Source organism: Echinops telfairi, unplaced genomic scaffold (assembly GCF_000313985.2).
Source record: "Echinops telfairi isolate 266 unplaced genomic scaffold, ASM31398v2 ScPeMD7_1713;HRSCAF=2227, whole genome shotgun sequence".
NCBI lineage: Eukaryota > Metazoa > Chordata > Mammalia > Afrosoricida > Tenrecidae > Echinops > Echinops telfairi.
Genome location: NW_022105611.1, coordinates 11,045,565 through 11,057,507, shown reverse-complemented (window position 1 = coordinate 11,057,507; position 11,943 = coordinate 11,045,565). Strand labels below are relative to the sequence as shown.

The window sequence follows — 11,943 nt, the reverse complement described above, 5'->3', positions numbered from 1 at the left end:
AGTTTGATTCACAGGGACCCTAATAGTCCAGGGTGGAACTGCCCCATGTGGTCTTCTGAGGCTACAAACCTTTACAGGAGCAGAAAGCCTCATCTTTCTCCAACAGAGCAGCTGATGGGTTTGAACTTCCAACCTTGTTGGGTTAGCCCAATGCTAACCCCTATGCCATCAGGGTTCACTTCACATAGTTACGTATTTTCTCTTAGGTAATTAATTTGTTAACTCACTCCCATAATACTATTGATCATGTAATTGTGTGAGGAAAGGAGCCCTAGTGGTGTAATGGATATGCATTGGGCTGTTAACCACAAGGCCAGCAGTTCAAATGTCCATCCACTCTTTGGGAGAAAGATAAGGCTTTCTACTCCCATAAAGAGTTACAGTCATTTTCACGGGGTGTAGAAAGACTGCCCCTCCCAAGCGCCTAACAAAAAACTTATCCTATTATCAAATACCATGTTCTCAGTAGAGTTTAAGGCCTTATGTTTGAACAAGAAGAAGAACACAATAGAGATTTTGCTTGTTTTTCTCAAGGCTACTTATGGCAGCCTAGCATTGAAATGGTCCAGTGCTTACTTCCGCTTGGCGAAATACTCTCTGCTCTTCTGGACATCAGGCTTGATAGCATCACTGCCAGGCTTCCAACCAGCTGGACACACTTCTCCATGTTTATCCCTGAAATGGAAGGCCTGAACCAGTCTTAGAGTCTCATCCACAGAGCAGCCAACAGGGAGGTCATTTACAGTGATCTGCCTAAGGATTCCTTTATCATCAATGATGAAGAAGCCCCTAAACGAGATGCCTTCATCCACCTTTAAGACCCCATAGTCCTGAGCAACGGTGCGCTTGGGGTCTGATACCAAAGGAATGTTCATAGGCCCTAGGCCTCCTTCTTTCTTGGATGTGTTGGTCCAAGCCAGATGGCAGAAGTGAGAATCCACAGAAGCACCAATCACTTGGCAGTTGAGTTTCTTAAATTCTTCGGCCCTGTCACTGAGAGCAATGATCTCCGTGGGGCACACGAAGGTGAAGTCAAGAGAGTAAAAAGAGAACACTATGCATTTTCCTTTGTAGTCAGTCAGGCTGATATCTTTGAACTGACCATCAGGCATAACAGCTGTAACTTTGAAATTGGAAGCAGGGTGCCCAATTTTGGCAGTTCCAAATGACACTGGGTTGCTTGGACAGGGCAGCTGATGTGTATCATGTACTAGTAGTGGGGCATATGCCCATTGATCTTTTGTAGTTGTATTAAACTTGAACTCAGATCTTAAAGGAAAAAAAAGAGCTACAGTCTTGGAACTCACAGGAGCAGTTCTACCCTGCCCTACAGGGTCTCTATGAGTCAGCATCAACCCCATGGTAATGAGTTTTAATTGCACCAGGTGCAATACTACAAGCTGGTTTCGAGGGTAAAACTAACACAAACTCTGCAATCAGAGGACCTGCATTTGGGCAGATAAGGCAAACAGAGAACAAATCATTACAAAGGTGCTGAGTTCAACAAAGGTGAATATGAAGAGGTTTGGGGGCTTACAACAAGGGATCCGGGTCAAGTATAGTGGATCATAAATGGCTTAGGCATGGTCGAGTCATTCTGGTTCTGTGTCTGTAATTTTATGTTACTTTATGAAGTGTCTAATCGATCATAAGGATCTCTCAAGTACCTAATGTTATCTGTCTTAACTGCCCATAAAATATTTAGACATAGAACCACATACATGTAAATAATACTGGATACTTCAGTAATTTCGTACTTTTCGTTGTTATAAATAAAATAAAATCCTTATCATTGTGCAGAAAGTATGTCTACACGTCAAAACATTTTCGTGGGAAAAAAGAATCCTCCAAATCAGAAGGATGCAGATGCCTATAACGTAGTAAGATTGTTTACTTTAACGTTGACTGTTGTTGCTGTTGGGGGCCATCCAACCAGTTTCAAGTCACGGACACCCACTGCACGACCAAGTAAAGCACTGCCCAGTCTTAAGCCAGCCTCACAGGCGTTCTCGGGTTTGAGCCCTTGGTTGTAACCACTGTGTCGATCCATCTCATTGAGAACTTTCCAATCTTCACTGCCCCTCCACTTTACCAAGCATGACATCTTTCCCTAGGGACTGGTCTCTCCTGGTAACATGTCCAAAGTACGTCTCACCCTCCTTGATGGTTAGGAGCATTCTGACTGTGTTCTTCCAGGACAGATTTCTTTGTTTGTTGGGCATTCCAGGATACTTTAATTATTCTTCACCAGCACCAGAATCCAAATGCATGGATTCTTACTCAGTCTTCCTCACTCAGTGTCCCACTTTCACATGTATGTCAGGCAACTGAAGATGCTATGCCTTGGTTCAGGCACACCTTAGTTCTCAAAGTAATACTCTTACTTTTCAATGCTCTAAAGAGCTCTTGTGCAGCAGATTGACCCAAAGCAATGTATCTTTTGGTCTCTTGACTGTTTCTTCCATGAACATTGACTGTAAGATCCTTCCAAATTCGATCTTGTCTCCATTTATCATGGTGTTACCTACTGGTCCAGTTGTGAGGATTTGGTTTTCTTTACATTGAGTTGTAACCCATACTGAAGACTGCAGTCCTTAGTCTTCATTGGCAAATGCTTCAAGTCCCCTTCACTTTCAGTAAACACGGTTGTGACAGCTACATATCAAGGTTGTTAATTAGCCTTCTTCCAATCCTGATGCCACATTCTTCTTCATATAAACCAGTTCCCTAAATATTTGGCCAGCATACAGATTGGATAAGTGTAGTAAGAAGATACAACTCTGACACCTACCTTTCCTGATTTTTTTTTCTTTTCTGATTTTAAATCCTTGCTCTGGCCTAGTTCTGTTCACACAGCTGCCTCTTAAGCCATGTACAGGTTCCATATGAGCAGACTGTAATGTTCTGGAATTTCTATTTTTCTCAGGGCTATCAATAATTTGGTATGGTCCTCATAGTCAAATGTCTTTGCATAATCAATAAAATACAAGTAAACATCTTTCTAGTATTCTCTGCCTTCAGTCAAAATCCATCTGACATCAGCAATGATAACATGTGTTCTATGTCCTCTTCTGAGTCCAGGCTGAGCCTCTGGCAGCTCACTGTCGATGTATTGCTGCAACCATTGGGTGAGCTTCAGCAAAATTTATTAGCATATGATATTAACGATATTGTTTTATAAGTTGAACATTCTATTGGATCACCTTTCTTTGGAATGGGTACTAGGAAACTAAACGCAGTGCCATTGAGTAATTGGTGACTCAGGTATGTCCTGTGAGTTTCTGAGACTGTATCTGTTTACTGGAGTAGAAAGCCCGTTCTTTCTCCAACAAAGCTGCGGGAGGTTTCGAACTGCTGGTTGTGGGAATTGCAGCCCAACAGCTAACCACTACACCACCATGGCTCCTTGGAATGGGTACAAAAATCTATTTTTTCCAGTCAAGTGGCCAAGTAACTGTTCCAAATTTCCCAGCATAGATGAGTGAGCGCTTCCAGTATTTCATCAGCTTATTGAAACATTTCAATTGCTAGTCCATCCATCCCTGGAGCCTTGTGTTTGATTAATGGCATTCTATGCAGCTTGAACTTATTCCTTCAGCACCATTGATTCTTGCTCATATGCTACCTCCTGAAATGTGGAGTGACAACTAGTACTCTTTGGAACCGTGACTGCATTCTTTCCATCTTCTGAAGATGCTTCCTGAATCATTCAATATTTTCACCCACAGAACCTGCCATTACTGCAACTCAAGGCTTGGATTTTTCTTGAGTTCTTTCCATTTCAGATATGCTGAGTATGTGCTTCCTTTTTGGTTTTCTAACTCTAGATCTTTGCACGTTTTTGTTATAACATTTTATTTTGTCTTCTCCAGCTGCCCTTTGAGATGATCTGTCTCACTTCATCATTTCTTCCATTTGCTTTAGCTATTCAATGATTAAGAACACGTTTCAGATTCTCCTCTGACATCCATTTTGATCTCATTTTTCTTTTTTGTCTTTCTTGTCTTTTTAATGACCTTTTTGTTTTTGTTTTTGTGTTTGATGTCTTTTATATCATCCCACAGCTCATCAAGACTTTTGTCCTTAGCATTTAATGTGTCAAATCTGTTCTTGAAATGTTCTACAAATTCACTTGGGATAAACTCAAAGTGGTATTCTGCCTCTCATGAACTTATTTTAATTTTCTGTAGTTTCAACCTGAACTGACATGTGAGCAGCTGATGATCTGTTCCACAGTAAGCACCTGGCCTGATTGTAGTTATTGCTATTGAGTTTCTCAGATGTCTCTTCCCATAGATGGAGTCAATTTGGTTTCTGAATCTTCAGTATGGAGAAGGCTGTGTGTATAGTCACCTTTTGTGCTGTTGAAAAAGCTGTCTACCATGTTATCTCTGATGCATTTATATCACCAAAGTCATACTTTCCAACTACTGTTCCTTCCTCTTTGCTTCTAACTTTTGCATTAAAATTTCCAATAATTACCAATTTATCTTGATTCCATGTTTGATCTATTTCTGACTGAAGTCATTGGTGGAATTCAATTTCTTCATCACTAGTATTAAGGTTGTCCATAAATTTGAATAATAGTTGTATTGACTGGATTTCCTTGAATGTAGTTTGATATAATCCTATCTCAGACAGCATTATACTTCAAGAACGATCTTGAAATGTCATTTTTGAATGCAACACCATTCCTCTTAATAATAAACCATGTGATTGTCTAATTCAAATGGCCAAGCCAGTACATTTCAGTTCACCAATGCCTAGATTGTGGATTTCTTGATGTCTTCTATATCAATTTTGATGACTTCCAATATCCTTAGATTCATACTTTGTACATTACAAGTTCCTACTTCTATTGATATTTGCAGCTGCTTCTTCTCATTTTGAGTCATGTCCCATCAGCCAACCAAGGTCCTGAAGGCTTTGCTCCTGTTGGCCTTAATCCAGCCACATCGTTATAGTCAGCTCTACTTTGAGAAGGCAGCTCTTCCTCAGTCATTTTTTGATTGCCTTCTGACCTGAAGGGCTTATCTTCAAGTGACACTGTTTCTGACAATGTGCTGCTTCTTTTCAGAAGTTTCCCATATCTGACAATGTTTCAATGATGTCCATAGGTTTTCAATGTTTACTTCCTCAGAAATGGACAGCTGAATCCTTCTTTGTAGTCTGCTTTTAGTCTGGAAGCTTGCTAAAACCTGTTCAGTTTGCATGACCCTGCTGGCATTTGAAATGCCAGTGGCATAGCTTCCAGCATCACAGCAACACATAAACCACCACAGTACAACAATACAACAGACATGAGGGGAGGAAGCAGACTAAGTGGATGAAAATTATCACTATTTCAATTTGAAAGAGACATATGGCTGCCGTAGGGGAAAATATGACTCTAAACAGTTCTTGTTAGAACTCAATTTCAAATTGTCATATTGACAGCAAAAATTGAAAAGCAGCTAACACTTTCATCAGTTACACTTCCATTTGCTGTTTTATACAGAACCAAATCCCATCGTTAGCATAAAGCAAGGCTCTCCTCTTTGGTCAGCAATGACACACATCAAATGCTTGCTGTGAATTTCACACACAGTGTCATCCCCACCAAAATGATAAGCACACTGAAGACTAGCTATATAACCATCGGCACATCTCTTAACTCCTTAGGTTCTGATCTCCCTAGCTTCAAAACAAAACAAAACAAAAACCTAAAAATAATACCTATGGCTTTGTTACTTTGATGAGTATTGAAAGAGAAAGAATAAACATATACTATATGCCAACTATACACGGGGTACCATCTAAGAGGGTGATGCTGATGTTGCTACATACTAAGTCAGAGCTGACTCATTGCACAACATGATGAAACTGTCTATTCTATGCCATCCTCCAAGGCATTGCTATGTTTGAGTTCATCGTTGCAACGACAGTGTAAATACTTGTCCCTCAGGACCTTCCTCTTTCTCACTGACCCTCTCTTTTACCGTGATAAGTCATCCAAAGCACAAGAGATCAAGTATTACCACCCTCACTTTTAAGGAGCCTTTTGGCTGCACTGCTTCCAGGCGAGATTCCATTCGTTCTTCAGGTAGACCACAGGGCACTCGATACCACAGTTCAGAGTCATTCATTTTCCTGGGTTGTCCTATTCATTTCCCAGCTTCCACGTGAATACAAGGCAACTGAAAACATCATGACTCCAGTCAGGCACAGTTTATTTATTTTATTTTTTTAAATAAATCATCTTACTGGGGGCTCCTACATATAACAATCCATACATCCCTTATATTGAGCAGACATTACAATTATTGTCATCAATTTCTAAACATCATCTTTCTTCTTGAGCCCTTTAATATCAGCTCCAAGTGAAAATAAAGCCTTGGCAAGTTCAATCTTGTCTCCATTCATCATGATGTTGCTCATTAGTCCATTTGTGAGCATTTTTGTTTTCTTTTCATTAAAGTATAATCTATGCTGGAGATCATAGAGTTTTATCTTGATCAATAAGTGTTCTGAGTCCTCTTCACGTTTTGAAAATGGGGCTTTACTATTTGCATATCACAGGATGTTGATGAGTCTTCTTCCGATTTTAATGGCACATTTTTCTTCATGTAGCCCAACTTCTGTGTTGCTATGATGTTTGTTGTGTGTCACTGTGACACGGACACTATGTCGATGGTAATGCAAATACACACAGAGTGTCTGGATTAGAAGAATCTGGCAATCTGCTTCTGAAAATAATAAGCAACACACACCTTATCAATAGCAGTGGCACATTACCTTATTTCTGGCAGAAAATGCGTCTCTCGGGTTGGAAGACACCTAACCATGATTGGGAAGCATTGTCTCCCCCAGCTGAAGTCCCTTTTAATTAGATGAAAGAGTAAGCTGTTAGGCCCTTCCTTTGCTGGCATGGCACAACTCGAAACAAGAAGAACATCGCTGCAAGCATGCATTAGTAAACGGAACATGGCACTTATGAACTGTGAACCAAGGAAAACTGGGAGTTGTCAAAAATTAAATGGAATACATCAAAGTCAATATTATAGGTATTACTGAGCTGAAATGGACTGGTATTGGACATTTGGAGTAGGAAAATCATATGGTCTACTAGGTCAAAAATAGAAACATAAAGAACAGCCCATATTCAGGGGTATACTCCTCCAACCTTTTTAAATCATCTTAAAATAGAATCAGTGCATTGAACACTAGTTGGCAAAGACCAGGCAAGTTGTGGGATGACACTAAGCACATTATACATGAAGAAAGCAAAGGATCATTAAAAGGACAGGAAGGAAAGAAGGCCAAAGAGGATATGAGAAGAGACTCTGAGACTTGTTCTTGGATTTAGAGTAGCTAAAATGAGTGGGGGGGAAATGATGTAGTGAAAGAGCAAAAAAAGTTTTTTGGGCTGTTTTCTTTTTAATAAGTCTTTTATTGGGGGCTCCTACATCTCTTATCACAATCCATACATTCATCCACTGTTTCAAGCTCACTTGTACATATGTTGCCATCATCATTTTCAAAGCATTTTCTTTCTATTTGGGCCCTTGCTATCAGCTCATTTTTTCCTCTCCCCTCCCCCACCCTCCTTCCCTTATGAACCTTTGATAAGTTATAGGTTATTATTTTCATATCTTACATCATCCTCTGTCACCCATTGCTCACTTTTCTGTTGTTCAAGCCCCTAGGAGGGGGCTATATGCCGATCCTTGTGGTCATCTCCTTTTTCCCCCCACTTCCCCCTATCCTCGTAGTATCTCTATTCTCATTGCTGGCCCTGAGGGGCTTATCTATCCTGGATTCCCTGTGTTGTGGGCTCTTATCTGCAGCAGTGTGCATGTTCTGGTCTAGTCAGATTTGTAAGGTAGAATTGAGGTCATGACAGTGGGGGGAGGGGGAGGGAGCATTAAAGAACTAGAGGAAAGTTGTGTGTTTCATTGGTGCTATACTGTACCCTGACTGGATCTTCTCTTCTTTATGACCCTTCTGTGAGGGATGTCCGATTGTCTACAGATGGGTTTTGGGTCTCCACTCCATGCCCCACCACCACCCGGTCATTCACATTGGCATGATTTTGTTCTGGGTCTTAGATGCCTGATACCTTATATCATTGGCACCTCATGATCATACAGGCTGGTGTGCTTCGTTGCTTCTCAGCTAGATGGCTGCTTATTTATCTTCAAGCCTTTAGGACCACAGACACTATATATTTTGATAGTCAGGCACCATCAGCTTTCTTCACTACCTTTGCTTTATGCACCCATTTGTCTTCAGTGATCGTGTTGGGAAGGTGAGCATCACAGAATGCTGGATTATTAGAACAAGGTGCTCTTGTGTTGAGGGAGTCCTTGAGTCAAGGCCCAATGTCCATCTGCTACCTTAATTCTTGATATCTAGATGTAAGTACATAGATCTATTTTCCTCTTGTTATATATAAATATATTTACATATGTACACATCTGTATTTAGACCTCTATAACGGTCTTTTGCCTCCTGGTTCTTTGCTCTATTTCCTGGAAAAGAAGATTTTAAAGCAAAGCTCACGAAGGCAAAGTATAATGAAATCTAATGTGCAAAAATCCTGGTATCAAAAACCGTAAACTGAAGTCAGATGTATACAAGATTGCAGTGAAATTAAACAGAAACTGAATAAGGCTCTGTTGGTGTTTTGGGTGCAGTCGAGTCTGTCTGGCACAAAGCCCCAGGCACAAGAGAACAGAGCACTGCCCAGTCCCGTGCCATCCTCACAACTGTTCTTACTTTTAAGCCCATCCTTGCAGCCACTGTGTGATCCATCTTGTTGAAGGCCTTCCTCCTTTGCACTGCCCCTCGTCTTTACCAAGTGTGATGTCCTCCTCCAGGGACTGGTCTCTCCGGACAGCATATCCAATGTACATTTTACATTACAAAGGAACTATTCCAAACCACTCTTCAGCCTCCATGAAATACAAAGGATCTCCTGCTGGAAATTTACTGTTGTTAATTTATCTTACCAATATTCTGTGAATATGCGTTGAATATTATTCAGTAAACCATTTTGCTGTAAGTAAAAGGGTAACTGATACTCAGCAAAGTACACAATCAATTTTTTATGTCCTGACTCAAATAAAATGATTTACATTGACATTAAAGGTCAATTTTATGATGTTCCAAAATAACATGAATGTGTTATTGGTTGAATGTGTCACACTTCAGTGTTGAGCACTTCATCCACCTACAGCTGGCAATGTCAGAACATGTCCACCTGCATCACCTGAGACACAGTATAAGGTGAATTAAGACAAGTTACATAACCTCTGAATTCCACGGTGGAGATAGGAATAGTATATGGTGTGTAGGTTTGTAATGTTTACACAAGCTAAAATGACTAAGGCACTAAGAAGAAGACTTGGCATGTAGAGAGTATTATTATCTTCTATTGCCACCCTAAGGAACCCTCCTTTGTGGTGTGGCAGGTTCAGTATTGGGCTGTTAACCATAGGTCTGTAGTTCAAACCCACCAACTGCTCTGCAATAGAAAGATGAGGCTGTCTGCTCCCATAAAGATTTACTGCCTCCAAAATCCTGTATAGCATTGTTATAAATTAAAATTGACTTAATGGGGCTTCAAACTTATGCTGATAATGTGCATTTCTACTTTAAGAAGAGCTATAAGAATTATATGGAGATCTTGTTAAAATGTAAATTATGATTCAGGATTAACCAGTTCAAAGCCATGCTTTTAAAGAGTGGAATTTATTCTGCTGCACATGTACATGTGTCTCTGTATGTCTAGTTCAATTGGCGTAAACTTTGATGTTCAGAAATATTCTACAACTGTTAAGGATGATAATTACTGACAGGCAGCTTAGTGGACATGGACAAAAGCACAGATACCTGAATGAGGTAGTTGGTTTACTGGGCTAACCTGGCCGATAAACACATGTGGGGCTAATTGAAGGGCGGAGGGATAAATGGCTCATGAGCCTTGCCTTTCGAGTTCTAGGGTTTCTTGATTTCTGATCGTTAGACCAGGGTGCAGTTGACTTAGCCAGTTGCCTTCCCTGCTTCAGCTGGCAAGGCTCACTTCCTGCAAGACATCCCTGAGGAGAAGCCACATGGATCTATCCCGATGCAGCCCTGGGTGCTGGAGCAGCCGTGTGGAGACCCCTGCCAGTGCTGAGATGCTTACATGTTCACTGACTCCGCTTTTCTACTGCAGTCAGCATCATTGCGTCTGTCTTGTGAGATGGAGGAAGACTTTGTGGATTGGTGTTGAACATGTGGGTTACTGGGTTAATGTTGGACTTGTGGGCTTGGGCAGCACTGGGTTGGAATGTTTTCTTGATACGCACTTAACCTTTATATAAAACTCTCTCTTATAGATGAGTTTCTGTGGCTTTGCTTCTCTACAGTACCCAGACTAACACACTGAATTTGAATCTCCATTTCACTAAAACTCGTATGTGATGTAGTGCATGTTAATGTCCCCATGACTCAATTTTCCCATATATAAAACTAGGGTGTGAACACTTAAATTTCAAAGCAGTGAATATTAGAGAAAATGCACACAAAACCAAATAGGGTGACATATATAATCTTGGTTAGAAAGGTAGGAATAACCAGGGAACGTTGAGCAAGCAGTTGAAGTTTCAAAAAGTCACTGGAAAAGATGAAAAAGCTTCACCGTTTATAGCAAAGTCTTCACTAATAGATGTAGCAAAATAAACAGTTCGTTGTTTAAATGTCTGTCTCTACACTAGACTGTGCACCTTTTAGACCAAAAAAAACAGTCTGATTTATGTTCCGATCTGCAATCACCCACTGCCATCGAGTGGATGCTGACTCATAGAGACCCTGTAGGACAGGGTAGAACTGCCCCTGTGGGTTCTGAGACTGTGCCTCTGTATAGGAATTATTTACTATGCTCTTCTAACCATCCCCTTTGTTACTGCCACTAAATGACTTTCTTTGTCTATATGGCTCTGGACAAGAAGATGGGGCAAGATATTGGCAGGATTCTATGATGCAGCTGTGTGTGGCTGACAGAGTTCATTGTGGTTGCCATCCCTCTGGGTGTAAAATTAGTCATCTCCGAGGCAGGAAGGGGAGTCTAACTGCCAACAAGGGAAAAGAGCCAGGACTAGAGCGTGTCCTTTGGACTCTGACATCCTGGGCACTGCACCTCCCTGACCTAGCACGCAGCTTGGACATCTGAAGGGTGGCAGGGATTGGTCTCATCTGATAACATGTCTGAAATATGTGAGATAAAGGCTTGTCATCCTCCAGTCTACAGAGCATTCTGGCTGTACTTCTCCCAAGCCAGATTTGTTTGTGTTGCTGGCAGTCCAGAGTCTTCCTTATGCATTGCTCTGGGTAGACTAGAGAAACAAATCCACAGAAACTCATATGTATATAAGAGAGAGTTTTATATAAAGGGTAAGTGGACATTTAGAAAGCAACCCAACCCAATGCTGTCCAAGCCCAAAAGTCCAACATCAGCCCATATATCCAACACCAATCTACAAAGTCCTCCTCAAGCTCACAAAACACACGTAATGATGCTCACTGCAGGAGGAAAGCCAAATCAGTGGACACGTAGGCAGCTCAGCGCTGGCAGGGGTCTCCACACGACTGCTCCAGCACCCCGGGCTGCATAGGGATAGGTCCATGTGGCTTCTTCTCAGGAATGTCTCACAAGAAATGAGCCTTGCCAGCTGAAGCAGGGAACTAACTAAAACAGCTGCACCCTGGTCCGACCACCAGAGAGCAAGAGACCTGAGAACAAGAAAGGTGACACTCACTGAGCCACTTATCTCTCCCGCTTCAAGTAATCCCACATGTGTTTATCAGTCAGGTTGGCACAATAAACCTTAACTATCTCATTATACAAATTCAAATAAGGAAATCTTGTATGATGCACGATTCAAAATGCCCAGAAAACTAACAATTATTTTCCAGATAGAA

General features: G+C 41.1%; 1 protein-coding gene across 1 annotated transcript in view; it reads right to left on the bottom strand.

Annotated features, from left to right (window-relative positions):
• Window positions 1–572: 572 nt before the first annotated feature.
• The window catches only part of LOC101655995 (peroxiredoxin-1-like), a 21,922-nt gene continuing 10,551 nt past the window's right edge, over window positions 573–11,943 (bottom strand). Inside the window, exon 3 of the mRNA XM_045293082.1 lies at window positions 573–1,269. Within this exon, the coding sequence (XP_045149017.1) occupies window positions 573–1,269 (697 nt within the window). The remainder of the gene's footprint in view (window positions 1,270–11,943) is intronic.